We start from the raw sequence: 20,360 nt of genomic DNA on the forward strand, positions 1-20,360 counted from the left end.
ATGGAATTCCAGCTGAGCTATTTCAAATCCTGAAAGAGGATGCTATGAAAGTGCAATATGCCAGCAAATGTGGAAAACTCAGTAGTGGCCACAAGAGTGGAAAAGGTCAGTTTTCATTGCAATCCCAAAGAAAGGGAATGCCAAAGAATGCTCAAACTACTACACAACTGCACTCATCTTACATGCTGGTAAAGTAATGCTCAAAATTCTCCAAGCCAGGCTTCAGCAATATGTGAACCGTGAACATCCTGATGTTCAAGCTGGTTTTAGAAAAGGCAGAGGAACCAGAGATCAAATTGCCAACATCTACTAGATCATGGAAAAAGCAAGAGAGTTCCAGAAAAACATCTATTTCTGCTTTCTTGACTATGCCAAAGCCTTTGACTGTGTGGATCACAATAAACTGTGGAAAAGTCTGAAAGAGATGGGAATACCAGACTACCTGATGTGCCTCTTGAGAAATCTGTATGCAGGTCAGGAAGTAACAGTTAGAACTGGACATGGAACAACAGACTGGTTCCAAATAGGAAAAGGAGTACGTCAAGGCTGTATACTGTCACCCTGCTTATTCAACTTCTATGCAGAGTACATCATGAGAAACGCTGGGCTGGAAGAAACACAAACTGGAATCAAGATTGCCAGGAGAAATATCAATAACCTCAGATATGCAGATGACACCACCCTTATGGCAGAAAGTGAAGAGGAGCTAAAAAGCCTCTTGATGAAAGTGAAAGAGGAGAGTGAAATAGTTGGCTTAAAGCTCAACATTCAGAAAACGAAGATCATGGCATCTGGTCCCATCACTTCATGGGAAATAGATGGGGAAACAGTGGAAACAGTGTCAGACTTTATTTTTTTGGGCTCCCAAATCACTGCAGATGGTGACTGCAGCCGTGAAATTAAAAGACGCTTGCTCCTTGGAAGAAAACTTATGACCAACATAGATAGCATATTCAAAAGCAGAGACATTACTTTGCAAACTAAGGTCCGTCTAGTCAAGGCTATGGTTTTCCCAGTAGTCATGTATGGATGTGAGCATTGGACTGTGAAGAAGGCTGAGCACCACAGAATTGATGCTTTTGAAGTGTGGTGTTGGAGAAGACTCTTGAGAGTCCCTTGGACTGCAAGGAGATCCAACCAGTCCATTCTGAAGGAGGTCAGCCCTGGGATTTCTTTGGAAGGAGTGATGCTAAAGCTGAAACTCCAATATTTTGGCCACCTCATGTGAAGAGTTAACTCATTGGAAAAGACTCTGATGCTGGGAGGGATTGGGGGCAGGAGGAGACGGGGACGACCGAGGATGAGAGGGCTGGATGGCAACACTGACTCGATGGACGTGAGTCTGAGTGAACTCCGGGAGTTGGTGATGGACAGGGAGGCCTGGCGTGCTGCAATTAATGGGGTCGCAGACTGAGCGACTGAACTGAACTGAAGAAGTTGGTTTATTTGTCACCCTCGATTCTTGTCTCATAGCAACAAAGATTTAGAATGATGGACTAAAGAGTTTGAAACAACAGACAAGTTACAGTCCAGTTATAGCTCAAGCAGACAGAACTTTTATTAAAGAGACGTGGCAGTAGGCCAATCCCAAAGGAGTCATAACAATCCCTCTTGGCTTATCCTGTTATACTTCCTGTCTCTTCCTCTTGGTTCTGTTCTGTGCAAAATAGGGCCTGTACTCACCACCTATCAGGAAAGGGCATACACTCAAGGCCAATTGACACTTGCAAGTTACACAACAACAGTCTCTGTTGTGCATGTCTTTCCCATCATTCAGTTTGTATAATCAAATATATGTATATATGAACACATACATATTTATGACTATGTAAGAATCCATAAATCCATACATATTATGAGTATTTATGAGTCCTTAATGGGCTCCTAGCTGTTTAAGATTACTTGAAGAAGCCCCTGTGGTTAGTTTGTATTCACTGTGTGCCTAGGGTTCATGTGCAGAAGTTGGAAAAATCACTGTGGTTATTTTTTTAGCATATCTGTGAGCTCTCCTGCATGTGTTTAGGATGGGGTTTGGAGATCAGCTTGTGTGCTTTTCAGCTAGGCCACCGCTTGTTGTTCATGCCTAATTTCCTACCTAACATAACTATTTGTTAATCACATACTGTAATTTAAGTGTTGGGTTGCAGAGGCAGAAAAAAGTACAATTATGAATATTAATGGGTATATTTATACCTAATGTAGGTGAATTATATGTTTTTGAAGTGATTGATTTATTTTTGCAATGACAAGGAAATTTTAAACTTATATATCAGGATTATAATGCCCCAAGATGAATAAATTGATCTTTACAATTTTTCTAATACTTTTACCATGTGAATTTCATTCAGAAAGCTAACTTCTCTTGTTTCCAGTAGCTAAATTTCAGTCTCATTCAATTTTGGCTGGCTAATCCATAGGTGAGTCTTGGGGAAAAGATTAAAAATATCTTTTTGTTTTAAAAATGTGTTTACTCTCTTCTCACTTTACTGGTTGCCATTAAAATTATTATTATTACTGCAAATGTATCACTTAAAAAATGTTTATTTATTTGGCTGCATTGGATCTTAGTTTTAGCACATAGGATTTTCAATCTTCGGCATGCAGGATTTTTTAGTTGTGGCATGTGGGATCTAGTTCTCTGACCAGGGATCAAACTCAGGCCTCCTGCATTGAAAGCACACAGTCTTAGCCACTGAACCACCCAGAAAGTCCCTGTATCACTTTTTTATCACGAGTAAATTGCGTTTGGAGAAAAGAATTATGTGTTATAAAGAGTTTTATTTTTATTTTTTTAAATAACAAATTCAAAAACTTTTATTAGTATACAAAGGGTATCTCTTTGATAAAACATTGTACCACTGCCATATTTACTCTCCAATGAGAAAGGGACACATGAGATTTATTCTACTTTCTGTAGGAAAATATGTAAATATCATCAATAGCAAAAGAAAATTCATTTTCTGGGGTCATATGAGTGAAGAGCAACTGGGGTAGCATGGATGGTGTTTTGCTAAATTATCAAGATTGATAGATTATCATTTGATATTCCAGAAGCAGTACTTTCTCAAAGACCTTAAGTGACCCTCCTTTACTTCAAATATATGTTGACTTAGTTGAATTATCATTTAGAAATAAAGTTGTTTTGATGACAGCAACTTAATTCAATAGCTTGTTCTCGACATAAAATCTTTTTTATTAATAAACCCAGTTTTCAGTTAGTAAGTTCACTGACTTTTCATGCAGTGATTTTTCAACCAAAATAATATTATTAGTGGGTTTAATGCAAAAATATTCACAGTATATATATCCTTTTATCTATAAGGAACAAGTATTGAAGGGCTATAATGTGATATCTTGTTAAATGATACATGACATATAAAGTATACATAATTAACCAAATTTAAAATAGAAAGCAATGGAATATGTTCAGACCAGAACTGTTTTACACATTGACAGGTTTTTGTTTGTTTGTTTGTTTTGGTGGTTTGGAAGGTACTTCAAAGTCTTATTTGACTCAGAATAAGATATCAATTTTCCAGGGGTTACTTCTCATTTGTCTACTTGAGAAAAAGCAGAGTAAAGAATGTACACAAAATTCAGTGACTTTTTGAGCTTGTTTTGATTCCTAAACAATAGGAATCTGCAGTATTTTGCTAGAAAATAAGGAGATGTTTGATATGAAGCATGTTTTTAGGTTGTTTCTAATACAAATTTTTGTTGTTGTTGTTATTCTTGACCATCACAGATACACCGAGGAGTTAAAGGATTTGTCCGAGATCTTCAGGGTAACCCAATTGCTAATGCCACCATCTCTGTGGAAGGAATAGACCATGATGTCACATCTGGTGGGTGTTCTTTGCTGTGATCAGAGGCTCTAGTATTGCATATGAGACCGTGGCTACTTCTTAGCCTACTTACATTCTTATACTGTTCTATGCAAAGCAATTAAATACCTCGTGTCTCTTTACATTGTCTCTCTCCAGCTTTGATCTAGTTAAATTTTTATCTGGGGAACAAGTCAGGCAGTTACTTAGGAGGGCTGTGAGGCAGGGCTGTCTGTGAGACTCTTTGCAGTTGTCAAGGCAAAGGAAGATGAACCAGCTGGAATTAAAATGCTGTCTCTTAATGATCTCTCCTAAGAAGAGATTCTAAAGAGCTGTTAATTGGTGAAACTCAGGAAGGAGCAGAAGAGTAGAAAGGAGGGTAACTGCCTGTGTTTTGTTGTCCAGGATGTCCCATCCATTTCTTCATTTAATCTGTATCATAAAGCCAGATATATCCAAGGCTGAAAAGGACCTTACAGGATTGAAGTTGATGTTAGTTATTTCTAGGTTTAAAACCTTCTTTCCATTTTCCTAGTTTGGGGGAAATGATGTGTTTTTCTGGCAAACCTATCTACTCCTGTTAATAAACACCTCTCCAACTCATTTTAGTGTAATTCTCATTTGTTTGTATCTTATCAAAAACAACACTATCTTTTTAGCTATAAACTCTACATGTTTCAAGACCTTAGCATTAGTTAACCTTTAAATTAGTTCCCAAACATCCTATGTCCTTAACTCTTATTTAACCTCACATTTATAATTTGTATTTTTTAATCTTGAATATTTGTTTTCTAAAAATCCATTTATTTATTCAAACAGCAATGCTTATCAACACCTGGTGAAGTGCCAGCCTACCTTCTGGACCAATATGCCAGAACCTGTGCCAAATTTTTGCTCCTTTCACCCCCGGGGCGGGACTTCTTGAAGGACCTAGGCCATGCACCCTATGGCCACAAGCAACTGCTTTTGTTAACCTTAGTAACATATAAACATTATTTTCTCTGCATTCCAGATGTGAAAATTTTAGGAAAATCTCACGTTGGCAGTATAAATAAGTAGAAAGGAATGAAATCTGAGGAGCAGGTTCTGGGACTGTAGCTTTTTTAAAAAAATTAATTTATTTTTTTATTGAAGGATAATTGCTTTACAGAATTTTGCTGTTTTCTGTCAAACCTCAACATGAATCAGCCATAGGAATACATATATCCCCTCCCTTTTGAAACTCCCTCCTACCTCCCTCCCCATCCCACCCTGCGAGGATGATACAGAGCCCCTGTTTGAGTTTCCTGAGCCATACAGCAAATTCCCATTGACTATTTTACATATGGTAATGTAAGTTCTATGTTACTCTTAACATACATCTCATCCTCTTCTCCCCTGTCCCCACGTCCATAAGTCTATTCTCTATGTCTGTTTCTCCACTGTTGCCCTGTAAATAAATTCTTCAGTACCATTTTTCTAGATTCCATATATATGCATTAATATAAGGTATTCATCTTTCTTTTTCTAACTCACTTCATTCTGTATATGTTCTAGGTTCATCCACCTCATTAAAACTGACTCAAATGCATTCCTTTTTATGACTGAGTAATATTCCATTGTGTATATGTACCACAACTTCTTTATCCATTCATCTGTCGATGGACATCTAGGTTGCTTCCATGTTCTAGCTATTGTAAATAGTGCTGCAATGAATGATGAGATACATGTTTCTCTTTCAATTTTGGTTTCCTCGGGGCATATGCCTAGAAGTGGGATTGCTGGGTCATATGGTGGTTTTACTCCTAGTTTATTTTAAGGCATCTCCATACCGTCTTCCATAGTGGCTGTATCAATTTACATTCCCAGCAAAAGTACAAGAGCGTTCCCTTTTCTCCACACTCTCTCCAGCATTTATTGTTTGTAGGCTTTTTGTGAGGTGATATCTCATTGTAGTTTTGATTTGCATTTCTCTAATAATAAGCAATATTGAGCATCTTTTCATGCGTTTGTTAGCCATCTGTATGTCTTCTTTGGAGAAATGTCTGTTTAGGTCTTTTTCCCACTTTTTGATTGGGTTGTTTGTTTTTCTGGCATTGAGTTGTATGAGCTGCTTGTATATTTTGGAAATTAATCCTTTGTCAGTTGTTTCACTTGCTATTGTTTTCTCCCATTCTGAGTGTTGTCTTTTCACCTTGCTTATAGTTTCCTTTGCTGTATAAAAGCTTTTAAGTTTAATCAGGTCCCACTTGTTTACTTTTGTTTTTATTTCTGTTACTCTAGGAAGTGGGTCATAGAGGATCTTGCTTTGATTTATGTCATTGAGTATTCTGCCTATGTTTTCCTCTAAGAGTTCTATAGTTTCTGGTCTTACATTTAGGTCTTTAACCCATTTTGAGTTTATCTTTGTGTATGGTGTTTGGAAGTGTTCTAATTTCATTCTTTTACATGAAGCTGTCCAGTTTTCCCAGCACCATTTATTGAAGAGGCTGTCTTTGCCCCATTGTATATTCTTGCTTCCTTTGTCAAAAATAAGGTACCCATAGGTGCATAGGTTTTTTTCTGGGCTCTCTATTTTGACCACAGTCTACAGGGTCACAAAGAGTCGGACACGACCGAAGTGACCCTGCGCGCATAAATGCAAGACTATTTTTTTGCCTGTGGCATCTCTTCCCCTGTGAGAATTGAGCATGAACATGGTGCAGTTGCTTGGGTTTCGGGGACCCCGGCGGCGCCAAGTGTGCAGGAACACAGACTGCTTCCGCTGCAGGAGATATGGCCCTATCAGAGTCTTTTTCGAGCCTCTTGTAGCTGGTGATCGGAAGGCCTCTTTGGACAGTCTTTCTTCACAGGTCCACCCATTCGAGCACTTAGAGGGCTCCTTTGCCTGGGGTCCTTCTCTGTTGTTTGGCGTGTCAAGCACATAGAAGGGCCCCCCTGACCGGCACATGGGACACTTAAAGGGGCACCTGAGTGGGCTCCTACTCTGTAGTTTGGCGCATCAGTCACTGAAAGGAGTACCCTGTGTGGGGTCCTACTCTGTAGTTCAGTGCAGTCAGGCATTTGATGGGCCAGCCACTCTGTTGTTCAGCTGCCAATCCTGGCATGCAGGGAGAGAGAGGGTATGATGATGGCTCCACTCCGTACATGTGACTCAGCAGTATCGCCTTGCTTCCATGGCTGCTTGGCTTTCTTCTACTGGCATTTCCCACCACTATCTCCTCCTTCACATCCCCTCAATCTATCTCTTTGCAGTCAACAGCAGCCTTTACCCTGGGATTGCTCCACAATCCCTAAACTCCAGCTCCCAGCAGCTGCCCCTTCCAGGAGACCAGCATTCCTGCCCGGGGTATGAATGGCTGTGGCAAGGACTGTCTGATTCTCATTCCATTTAGGCTGTCACAGATCAGCGGTTTCACTCTCAGCCTTAAATGTTTCTCCTCTGACTCAGACAATTGCCCCAATGTGGGGATTGGACCCCTGCTTCAGTTCCCCCACCCACCAAAGGCAGGTCCAGTCCTACTAACATTCCTGTTTTCTCCCCTAGTTCCTTCATCCTACCGAGTTTTGTGGTTCTTTATATTCTTTTCCACTGGTCGGGTACTCCTGTCCACTCTCAGCTGGTGTTCTAGATGCATTTCTGTGTCTGAAGGTGTATTCCTGATGTATCCGTGAAGAGAGATGTACTCCACCTCCATCTACTCCTCTGCCGTCTTGTTTCTCCCTTGACACTGCAGTTTTTCAAGGGCAGCATAGGGTAGTAAGGAGAAACAAGCAATGGGGCAGTGGAGTCAAAGCTGGAGAAAAAATGTAGTGCCTCGTCTGGGAAACCTGAAAGTATTTCAGGAGAGATGAAATGTGAAGTGTCAGGAAAGATGCACATTTGAATGAGGCAGTGTGGAGTCTTGATGAGTCTATTTCAGTGGACTGTGGAGAAGGAGGAAAGAGCCTGAAATGGAGAGTATTGACAAGTCTTTCTAGAACTTTTGCTGTAAAGTGAAGAAGAGAAATGCGACACTAGGTTAAAGGAAATGTAGAGTTCATAAAGGAGAAGAGATGGTGATGGGAGTTTATTTTTTTTCTGATGGTTTCCATATTCACAGTGAAATATTAATATAATGTGAAGCATCAACTAAGAGTGAGGATGAAGAAGATGCAGTACAGGTGTTAGGAAAAGGGAAAATTCCGCTTGGACCTTGCTATTCAGTGTGGCCCCTACCAAGACTGAATTCAGCAATCACCTGGAACTAGCTAGAAATGCAGAATCTCAGGCCTTATCCCAGATCTAGGGAATTAGAATTTGCTCCTTACTGTCTCTCAGGTGATTGATGTGCACTAATCTAAGAAACAGGAAAGTGAAAGGACTTGGGAGGAAAACAGGGCAGGACCAGGGCCTTGTGTTTGTAGACAGGGGACAGCTCATCATCGGTGTGTGTTTTCCCCAGCCCCTTGCAGCCACAGAGGCAGGCAGAGTGTAGAGGGGTGGGTGTTTTCCAGTGCTGATGGCTTGCCAAGCATATAAGCAGGCGGGGAACAGCACATCAGTTGAAGGAGACATGTGAGTGGATGACTAGGGGATCTGGGAACCTAAGCTGCTCAAAAAGAGGATGGAGGTACAGGAACACAACTCTGCTTAGAAATCCTCTGGAAAGCTGGTTGAAAATGCAATCCTAGAAAGCATGCCAGCTGTTTTGTCTTTTGAAATCTAAATTCTAACATGTCCCTCAGGATTTCCAAAGAGGTGCCATCAGGTCACACTTCGTGAGATACTGACCTAGACTCTCAGATCTTCAGATCTTCACAGCAAGAATCAAATTATGGTGCCAGCAGCTTGGGGACTTGAGAATATCCATTAATCTGTGTTATTTCTGATGTGAATATGATGATTCATTATATTAGAAGATTCATTAAATAACATTATTATCTGTAAAACTGCTACAAGAAATGATGCCTTCTAGAGAGTGTCATACTCTTTTTAATGGAATTTCATTAAATTCTATAAATATCTAAAGACAGAGAATAAAAAATGAATTTAGGTGGCATAACTATGAATTTCTCATATGTGCCTGTGACTTGATATTCTGTTCCCCACAGCAAAGGATGGTGATTACTGGAGATTGCTCGTTCCTGGAAACTATAAACTTACAGCCTCAGCGCCAGGCTATCTGGCAATAGCAAAGAAAGTGGCAGTTCCTTATAGCCCTGCTGTCAGGGTAAGTGATCATGATAATAGCTAAAATTTATTAAACACTTACCATGGGTCAAGCATATTTAAATCATTATATTTAGCTTTCATAATAACTCTATGAAGTAGAGTTATTATTACCCTGTTTTCCATCTGTTAAAAGATGAGAAAACTGAGGCCTTGAAAAGTTAAGTGACTTGCCCAAAGGCTCAGTGTTTAATTTAATACCACTCAATGTGAAACTCTGTTACCATTTCTCAATTTCTGAAGAGATGCACAAAAAATTAAATAAAACTTAAAAAAATTAGTTTTATTTGCTGATCATGATTTATATGTAAATAATGTTCTGTTTGATTTATCTTTTTATCCCTAACAGCTAGTATCATACCTTACTCTATAAGTATTTTGAAAAATAAATTAGGCCTGCAATGTAATTTTAGGTACTAACTAAACATGTATTAAGCACATACTATTAGCAAAGTCAGGTCCTCTATGATAAGAACTATAAAAAATGATACTTATTTAAGTAGATGACATTTATTGATACTTTACTACTAAGGGTAATGGTGATGAGACCAAAAATCTCATAGAGCATGATTTTACTATTATCCTTGTAAAATATTACTATGGAATGGCCTACAGGATTTCCAATTAAAAGCCTTACTTGAAAAGAATCTATTGTATTTTTGGTTATATACCCAAAGTTTGGAGTATAAATGCTTGGTTTTGCAAGCTAAATATCTTGGGTTTTCAAGTGATCCTTTGGTTTTGATTGTATGTGTTTATTAGGCTGGATATGTATTAAAATCAGGAGGTAAATTTGAACAAATAAATCCTGGAAAAATGTGCCTTCAGAGTCAGGTTATAAAAGATTTCAACTATTTTGACCCTTGGCCTTTCTGCTGTGTGTTAATTCAAAGAGGTTTTGAGTAGTCACATTCTTAAATAACCATGGGCTTGAGTAGCAGAATCAAAGAGCTCTTAGCTCCATGTGGAATGGAGCATGGCTATCTCATGGGCCCAAATAGCTTGCATATTTTAAATAGTCCTTTGTGGAAAAATGTATGAATTCTCCATAGACCTGATGAGGATGCCCAGTCTATAGGCGAATTGAGTTCCTGGGTTACTGATCTTCATGGTGGTTTGGAGGTGTATGTATTTCCATCAGTTCTTTCACAGATGCAAGATTCTGGAAAACAGAACCCTGTAAAAGCTATGTTTTTTTTTTTTTTTAATTTTTTATTTTTAATTAGAGGATAATTACTTTACAATATTGTGATGGTTTCTGCCATACATCAGTATTAATCAGCCATAGACAGAGTGAAGTAAGTTAAAAAGAGAAAGACAATATATACTAATGCACATATATGAAATCTAGAACAGAGAAGGCAATAGCACCCCACTCCACTACTCTTGCCTGGAAAATCCTATGGACGGAGGAGCCTGGTGGACTGCAGTCCATGGAGTCACTAAGAGTCGGACACGACTGAGTGACTTCACTCGCACTTTTCACTTTCATGCATTGGAGAAGGAAATGGCAACCCACTCCAGTGTTCTTGCCTGGAGAATCCCAGGGACGGCAGAGCCTGGTGGGCTGCCGTCTATGGGGTCGCACAGAGTCGGACACTACCGAAGCGACTTAGCAGTAGCAGCGTGGAATCTAGAAAGATAGAACTGATGATCCTACTTGCAGGGCAGCAAAGGAGACAGGCATAAAGAACTGACTTTTGGACACGGTGAGGGAGGAGAGGGTGGGTTGATCTGAAAGAAGTTACATCTTTTTATGGGGGAAAGACTGCCTTTAAAAAAATCTGCCTATAAATAATCTGCTTTCCAATAATACTGGGCATGCGCATGTGCTAAATTGCTTCAGTCATGTCTTAATCTTTGAGACCTTATTAAATCAAAGCACATTTCAAACATAATGACTTTTGATATTCTTTTTCCCTAAAAGTATCTTTTTGGTTATCATGAGAGATTTTTTAGGGTTTACTTTAATTCAGATGGCTAGATTGAGATTATTCTAATAAACTTTAAACCTGTTCATTTTAAATTTTAGTTTTTAAAAGTACATAATCAATTTGATAATAATATATTCTTATTTTCTCCTTTAGGTTGATTTTGAACTGGAGTCATTTTCTGAAAGGAAAGAAGAAGAGAAGGAAGAATTAATGGAATGGTGGAAGATGATGTCAGAAACTTTAAACTTTTAAGAAAGCTTCTAATTAATTGCTTTTAATCTATATAATGTATGTAGTATGATGTAATGTGGCCATTTTCTTTTAGATTTTGTGCAGTTAATATTTAACATTGATTTATTTTTGATCATTTAAATATTAATAGATATTACTTAAAATAGACTCTTAGGTTAAAATATAAGAACTTGATCTATGGCATTCATTTTCCTATATATGTGATACAGAGGACTGTAGAAGAGATTTGAGTGATTTTGCCATTTTAGGCTTAGATAGAATATTCCATATGTTATTTACAATATAGAACTTTTTGAGTAATTCTAGGTTTTAAAAATTAGTGAATCCACTTATGGTTGCCATAGGGGAAGAAGAGATAGGGAGTCTGGGATCAGCATGTACACACTGCTATATTTAAAATGGATAACCAACTAGGTCCTACTGTATAGTACAGAGAACTCTGCTTAGTGTTATCTGGCAGCCTGGAGGGGAGGGATATTTGGGAGAGAATGGATATATATATATATATATATATATATATATATATATATATATATATATACGATTGAGTCCCTTTGCCATACACCCGAAACTATCACAAGATTGTTGATCAGCTATACTCTAATATAAAGTAAAAATTTTTTAAAATCCTTAAAAAAGAAAGGAAAATGTATTTGAAAAAGCATCTGTGCAATGGATAGAAGGGGAGAGTAAACAAGGGGTACTTTGACAGTATAAAAGCTAAAAGCTAAAAAAAAAAAAAAGAAAAAATAGGGAATCCTTTTAATTAATGTAACTGGTGACAGTGTCACATAATGAAGCCATTGGAAAAGTCAACAGCTACAGGTTGAGTTGTCAGCACTATACTGCAAAACTTAAACAGTCCTGTATTAATCATCATTGTGTAGTGTGCTGTCTAGCTATAGAAGTATGATCTTGTTAACACATTCTTGCTGGGAAAGTGAAAGTGAAGTCGTTCAGTTGTGTCCAACTCTTTGCGACCCCATGGACTGTAGCCTACCAGGCTCCTCTGTCCATGGGATTCTCCAGGCAGGAGTACTGGAGTGGGTCGCCATTTCCTTCTCCAGGAGATCTTCCCAACCCAGGGATTGAACTCGGGTCTTCTGCACTGTAGGCAGACGCTTTGCCCTCTGAGCCACCAGGGTAAGTCTACTTGATGGGAGTAAAATGTAAATGTTTAGTGAGAAGTTTTATGAAAAGAGTGGAAATTGATTTCTTGCTTGTATACATTGGCACAATAGTGTTATATTATTCAGTGTGCTAACACTACTTCAAAATGTAGGGTTTTTCTTGGTTGTAGATTGTCCCAGAATTGCATTCTAAATGAATAAAAATTTTAAAAAATCCCTATGATATGTATTTAATTCTCTATTATTTTTGGTTTACAGTTTTGATCACGTGATAAAAAATGTATTCCCTTGAGAGCAGCCTCTCATTGATTCATCTTCTATAATTTTAAATTTGTTAAGTGACTGCTGTATGCCAAGCACAGTGCAAGCACTGCATGTACTGTGTATATTATTTTGGTGGTCAAAATGTGATTCCATGGATCAGGTGTGGAGATAAACTTTAAATACATATACACGAAAATGAACATGTAATTAAGCATTGTGATGAGTAAAGTGATAGGAAGGACTAGTGTGTGGATAAAGAGAAATGTCAGAGCAACTTGCTTTAGACTAGATTCGGGGATGGCCTCTTAATGCAAGTTAAACCCATACTTAGACTATGAGTTCAGTTCAGTCAGTTCACTCTCTCAGTCGTGTCTGACTCTTTGCAACCCCATGGACTGTAGCATACCAGGCCTCCCTGTCCATCACCAACTCCCAGAGTTTACTCAAACTCAGTCCAGTGAGTCAGTGATGCCATCCAATCATCTCATCCTCTGTCATCCCCTTTACCTCCCACACTCAAACTTTCCCAGCATCAGGATCTTTTCAAATGAGTCAGCTGTTCACATCAGGTGGCCGAAGTAATGGAGTTTCAGCTCCAGCATTAGTCCTTCCAATGAATATTCAGGACTGATTTCCTGAATGGATGGACTGGTTGGATCTCTTTGCAGACCAAGGGAGTCTCAAGAATCCTCTCCAACACCACAATTCAAAAGCATCAGTTCTTTGGCACTCAGCTTTCTTTATAGTCCAACTCTCACATCCATACATAACTACAGGAAAAACCATAGCTTTGACTAGATGGACCTTTGTTGGCAAAGTAATGACTCTGCTTTTTAATATGCTGTCTAGGTTGGTCATAACTTTTCTTCCAAAGAGCAAGTGTCTTTTAATTTCATGACTGCAGTCACCATCTGCAGTGATTTTGGAGCCCCCCCCCAATAAAGTCCATCACTGTTTCCACTGTTTCCCCATCTATTTGCCATGAAGTGATGGGACCAGATGTCATGATCTTAGTTTTCTGAATGTTGAGTTTTAACCCAGCTTTTTCACTCTCCTCTTTCACTTTCATCAAGAGGGTCTTTAGTTCTTCACTTTCTATCACAACAGTGGTGTCATCAGCATATCTGGAGAAGGCAATAGCAACCCACTCCAGTACTCTTGCCTGGCAAATCCCATGGACAGAAGAGCCTGGTAGGCTGTAGTCCATGGTGTTGCTAGGATTTGGACATGACTGAGCAAATTCACTTTCACTTTTCACCTTCATGCATTGGAGAAGGAAATGGCAACCCATTCCAGTATTTTTGCCTGGAGGATCCCAGGGACAGGGGGGCCTGGTGGGCTGCTGTCTATGGGGTCTCACAGAGTAGGACACGACTGAAGGAACTTAGCAGCAGCAGCATCTGCATATCTGAGGTTATTGATATTTCTCCCAGCAATCTTGATTCATCCAGTCCAGCATTTCTCATGATGTACTCTGCACATAAGTTAAATAAGCAGGGTGATAACATACAGCATTGACGTATTTCTTTTCCTATTTGGAACCAGTCTGTTGTTCCATGTCCAGTTCTAACTGTTTCTTCCTGACCTGCATACAGATTTCTCAAGAGGCAGGTCAGGTGGTCTGGTATTCCCATCTCTTTAAGAATGTTCCACAGTTTATTGTTATCCAAGTAATCAAAGGCTTTGGTGTAGTCAATAAAGAAGGAGTAGATGTTTTTCTGGAAATTTCTTTTTTTGACGATCCAATAGATGTCAATTTGATCTCTGGTTCCTCTACCTTTTCTAAATCCAGCTTGAACATGTGGAAATTCACAGTTCATGTATTGCTGAAGCCTGGCTTGGAGAATTTTGAGCATTACTTTGCTAGCATGTGCTGCTGCTGCTGCTAAGTCACTTCAGTCGTGTCTGACTCTGTGCGACCCCAGAGATGGCAGCCCACCAGGCTCCCTCGTCCCTGGGATTCTCCAGGCAAGAACACTGGAGTGGGTTACCATTCCCTTCTCCAATGCAGGAAAGTGAAAAGTGAAAGAGAAGTCACTCAGTCATGTCCGGCTCTTAGCGACCCCATAGACTGCAGCCTACCAGGCTCCTTTGTCCATGGGATTTTCCAGGAAAGAGTACTGGAGTGGGTTGCCATTGCCTTCTCCTGCTAGCATGTGAGATGAGGTAAGTGATCACACCATCATGATCATCTGGGTCATGAAGATCTTTTTGTGTAGTTCTGCGTATTCTTGCCACCTTTTCTCAATATTTTCTGCTTCTGTTAAGTCCATACCATTTCTGTCCTTTATTGTGCCTATCTTTGCTTGAAAATTTCCGTTGGTATCTCTAATTTTCTTGAAGAGATCTCTAGTCTTTCCCATTCTATTGTTTTCCTCTGTTGCTTTGCATTGATAACCGAGGAAGGCTTTCTTATCTCTCCTTACTCTCCTTTGGAACTCCACATTCAAATGGGTATATCTTTCCTTTTTTCCTTTGCCTTTCACTTCTCTTCTTTTCATATCAGTTTGTAAGACCTCCTCAGACAACCATTTTGCCTTTTGCATTTCTTTTTGTTGGGGATGTTCTTGATTCCTGCCTCCTGTACAACGTCATGAACCTCTGTCCAGAGTTCTTCAGGCACTCTGTCTATCAGATCTAATACCTTGAATCTATTTGTCACTTTCACTGTATAGTCATAAGGAATTTGATTTAGGTCGTACCTGAATGGTCTAGTGGTTTCCCCTACTTTCTTCTATTTAAGTCTGAATTTTACAATAAGGAGTTCATGATCTGAGCCACAGTCAGGTCGAAATCTTGTTTTTGCTGAGTTTATAGAGCTTCTCCATCTTTGGCTGCAAAGAATATAATCAGTCTGATTTCAGTGTTGACCATCTGGTGATGTCCATGTGTAGAGTCTTCTCTTGTGTTGTTGGAAGAGGGTGTTTGCTATGACCAGTGCATTTTCTTGGCAAAACTCTGTTAGTCTTTGTCCTGCTTCATTCTGCATTCCAAGGCCAAATTTGCCTGTTACTCCAGGTTTTTCTTGACTTCCTACTTTTGCATTCCAGTCCCTTATAATGAAAAGGACATCTTTTTTGGGTGTTAGTTCTAAAAGGTCTTCTAGGTCTTCATGGAACCGTTCAACTTCAGCTTCTTCAGCGTTACTGGTTGGGGCATAGACTTGGATTATCATGATATTGAATGGTTTGCCTTGGAGACGAACAGATCATTCTGTCGTTTTTGAGATTGCATCCAAGTACTGCATTTCGGACTCTTTTGTTGACCATGATGGCTACTCCATTTCTTCTGAGGGATTCCTGCCCACAGTAGTAGATATAATGGTCATCTGAGTTAAATCCACCCATTCCAGTCCATTTTAGTTCGCTCATTCCTAGAATGTTGACGTTCACTCTTGCCATCTCTTGTTTGACCACTTCCAATTTGCCTTGATTCATGGACCTGACATTCCAGGTTTCTATGCAATATTGCTCTTTACAGCATCGGACCTTGCTTCTATCACCAGTCACATCCACAGCTGGGTATTGTTTTTGCTTTGGCTCTATCCCTTCATTCTTTCTGGAGTTATTTCTCCACTGATCTCCAGTAGCATATTGGGCACAAAGGAAAAAAAAAAAAAATCTGACACTTGTAGTTTGTTTTTTCCTGCCACTTAAGAGAGAGGGAAAAAAAGTTTGACACTTGCAGCCTATTTTCTCCACCTGGGGACCCCTAGCCTTCCTGCCTGTTACCTTCTCATCTGCCCTTGCAATGAAACAGTCTGCAAGGAACTGGCCACAGTCATTTGCCCATAGCTATCCTTCACGCCAGAAACATACCTGCAGCTTTTCCTCTGTGTTTATTTTAAACTTTAAATTTGAAGAGCAAGATGGTGAGGGAAAACGTTGAGCCTGACCAGGAGGGCTCTGTGCAGTTGCTGCCCTGGCTCATCTGATGACGTGAAATGTGGCTGTGGAATTTGGGGTCTGGTCCCTGGAGAAAGGCATGGCAACTTACTCTAGTATTCTTGCCTGGAGAATTCCATGGACAGAGGAGCCTGGCAGGTTGCAGTCCACAGGGTTGCAAAGAGTCAGATATGACTGAAGCGACTTAGCATGCTGGCATGCATGCAGAGAAGATTAGAGCAGCGGTGGTGCAGCATTCTTCACTTTAAACCTGAAAGGTTGTTGCTGACCCACGAAAAGATGCCAGGATTCTTGGCCTCTGGAGAAGAAGAATTCAATCAGGTCCAGAGACAAGGCTTGATCACTCAGAGCTTTTGTGGAATAAAGTTTTATTAAAGTATAAAGGAGATAGAGAAAGCTTCTGACATAGGCATCAGAAGGGGGCAGAAAGAGTACCCCCCTACTAGTCTTCAGCTGTAAGTTATATAGTCATTAGCAGTCTGTTAATGAAAGAAAGGGATGTCTTAAAACTCAGAATGGCACCAGGCCCCTCATCCATAAGATGTATTTTGGGATAATCTTGGCACCAGGTGATTCATCCTGGGCCATAAAACGAGTGACTTGGATCTTGTAGAAGAGCAGGTTACCATACAAATAGTTTTGATTACATAGATTAGGGGAACAATATCTGAGTATAACATAATGGTTTGTCAAGTAGGTTCTGAGTCATTAGGGGGAACCTACTTGAAGACAGAGTCTGGGGTAAATGCATAGTACATTAACATAGCTTAAGACAAACATTTCCATAAGAAGAATACATAGGTTAACTCAAGGTTTGAGAATAGTTAACTTCAGGTGGAACTAGGTGTTATTATGGCAACACAGTATTTTAAGAGAAACCTCCTTTTAAATTTGTAGAAGGGGAAAAAGAGGAAAAGTTGAGAAGGGGGAAAAATATATCACTAGTTTGTTTCCTCCTGCCTCTTAAGAGAGAGATAAAAATGTCTGACACTTGCAGCCTATTTCCTCCGTTTGGAGACCCCTGGCCTTCTTGCCTGTTACCCTCTCATACCTAAAATATATTTCCCTGTTCACTAAATATACGGAGGTATTTTAAAGCCAAGTACATATGTGTGTACTTGATATGTTCAAAGTAGCCAAGATGGTGTGTTCAGGCTCTCTCGCCCCACGGTTTGTAAATAATGACTATGTAACAGCTGAGATCACATAGTACTGCACATGATGCCATGAGGTACTTGCTTGGTCATGAGCTGCTTTGTGCTGTAGGGATATATGAACTTCACCCAAGAAAGAGGCGGCATTTTTTTTTTTTTGCTGTGTCATGGCTGTGTCTGTTGGGTCAGCCATGAGAGGAGAGAATATAGTGTATTTACTGCTAAGGCTGCTGCATCAACCAGGAGAGAATACTGTTGTGGCTGCCGTGTCAGCCAGGAGAGAGGTTGTGTGCGGTTAGGTTGTGTTATGTTATGTCTGCTGCTGTTGCTGCTATGCCAGCCAGAAGAGAATAAATGTGACTGAGTTCCTACAGCTCCTTGTATCTTCTTCCGGGCTCTTAGCTCACACCTTGCCTAACCTGGGTTCAGTGAACGGTGCGGACAGTGTGAACAGCAAGACAATTGGCACTGTGAACAGGATGAAGAATGATACGGTATGTAAATAAAGTAAGAAAGCACCAGCTGTGTGTGTCCACCTCAAGATCCAGCCACCAGGATCCAGTCAAGATCCTGTGCAGCAAACAGGCAGAACTGACAGGAAGATGTGAAAAAGGATTAGGTGCTAGAGTTTGGTTGAGTCCTTTGTAAGTGAAAGGTCTACTTGGTCATATTACCTCTTCTGCCTTTTACTATACACACAAAAATTTAAGAATATGACCCTTCACCCATCAGAGAATGAGATAACGTAGACTCTAGCTTTTTGTGTCTGGGTAAACTGCGATCCTCCTTAAGCTATGTGGCCGACACTGACAAATTCTTTGAGGGTGTATCTAAACGAAGAAATGGAAAAGCAGAAAGTCATTTTTTCCCCACTTTGGAGTCACTTTCAAACCTGATATTATTTTTGAGTTTTCACAACAGAAAACATTTACCCATTTCTCTTGCATTTCTTTTCTACTTTTCTGTTTTCCTGATCACCTCTGTCTCAGGCATATTTTATCTGTCAGGACTTTCCATAACTTTCCTTCTCCCATGTCTTTCCATCTCTTTTGCCTCCCCTATCCCCTGGCATTTGCTGTGCCACATTCCCCCTACCCCCCCCCCCCCCCCCCCCGTCCCTCTGACCCTCTCTGCATCATGACTGCATTTAGTCAGGAAAGAGGCTGAGGTCAAGCAGCCTAGGCACTCCTTCCCCCTCATTACTGTGGACCTTCCATCTGGAAGGGGCCTCCCTCAGCCTCAGTTTTCTTTCTGGAAATTTGCCATCAAGAGGATCCCCTGGGCCTTCTCCACTACCTCTAGCCATACCCTAGCCCAACTCTGACCTTGGAAGTGCAGATCCTAATTTTGGAATGTGTCTGGCTTATCTGAAATCTTCTCTTTCCCTCTCATCTTCTCCTGTGAGAACTCCAAAATTACAACTCACTGCTGAACAATCATTGGCAGGAGAATCTTGGATCCCCACCCCCCAACACACAAAAAAATACCCCACATCCAAGGGCAAAGGAGAAGCCCCAGCAAGATGGCAGGAGGGGTGACATCACATTTAGAATTAAACCCCATATCCACTGGAGACACTCAGAGGACTTAAACCAAACCTGTGAGCACCAGGACTCAGAGACCACACAGAGATTGAGCCAGATATGTGTTTGAGTCTCCAGTGGAGGTATGGGTCAGCAATAGTCTGCTTCAGGGGCAGGGGCTCAGGGTGCAGCTACCTGGGTCACACAGCATAAGCCTTGGAGGAAGTCGTCACTAACCCCACCACAGAGCTGCTGAGCAGATGACCCACAAACTCCAGAACAATTATACAATAGAATTTCTTGCAATGTTAAGAAAATTCTATGGCTTACAACAGATTTCCCAACCTGAGGATCTGGCAAAAGGACTGAGAACCCCCAGGGAATTTGACTTTAGAGGCAAGTGGGATTTGATTACAGAACTTCCACAGGACTGGGGAAACAGACTCTTGGAGGGCACAAACAAAACCTTGTGTGCACCAGGATCCAGGAGAAAGGAGCAGTGGCACCACAAGAGACTGAGCCAGATTTGTCTGTGAGAGTATAGGAGTCTCTGGTAGAGTGATGGGTAAGCAGTGGCCTGCTGAGAGCTTGGGGACATGGAGTGTGGCATGCCTGTAGGGGACATTTTGAAGGAGATTGCCATTCTCTTCATTGCCTCCACCATAGTTTGGTCTCAGGTCAAACAACAGGGAGAGAAGAAAGTCCCGCCTATCAACAGAAAATCGGATTAAAGATTTACTGAACAAGGCCCCACACATCAGAAAAAAAATCCGTTTTCCCCACAGTCAGTCTCTCCCATCAGGAAGCTTACATAAGCTTCTTATTTTATCTGTCAGAGGGCAGAGAGATGAAAACCACAATCACAGAAAACTAATCAAGCTGATTACATGGACCACAGCCTTGTCTAACTCAATGAAACTATGAGCCATGCTGTGTAGGGCCACCCAAGATGGACAGGTCATGGTGGAGCATTCTGATAAAACATGGTCCACTGGAGAAGGGAATGGCAAACCACTTCAGTATTCTTGCCTTGAGAACCCCATGAAAAGCCAAAAGGATATGACACCAAAAGATGAAATCCCCAGGTTGGTAGGTGCCCAATATGCTACTGGAGAAGAGTGAGTGGAGAAATAACTCCAGAAAAAAATGAAGAGATAGAGCCAAAGCAAAAACAATGACCAGC

General features: G+C 40.4%; 1 protein-coding gene across 1 annotated transcript in view; it reads left to right on the plus strand.

Moving 5' to 3' along the window:
• The window catches only part of CPE (carboxypeptidase E), a 150,624-nt gene extending 139,423 nt beyond the window's left edge, over nt 1–11,201 (plus strand). The window contains exons 7-9 of the mRNA XM_068990156.1: nt 3,746–3,845; nt 8,898–9,016; nt 11,103–11,201. Coding sequence (XP_068846257.1) covers nt 3,746–3,845; nt 8,898–9,016; nt 11,103–11,201 — 318 coding nt within the window. The remainder of the gene's footprint in view (nt 1–3,745; nt 3,846–8,897; nt 9,017–11,102) is intronic.
• Nucleotides 11,202–20,360: the final 9,159 nt, after the last annotated feature.

Source organism: Capricornis sumatraensis, chromosome 17 (genome assembly GCF_032405125.1).
Source record: "Capricornis sumatraensis isolate serow.1 chromosome 17, serow.2, whole genome shotgun sequence".
Classification (NCBI taxonomy): Eukaryota; Metazoa; Chordata; class Mammalia; order Artiodactyla; family Bovidae; genus Capricornis; species Capricornis sumatraensis.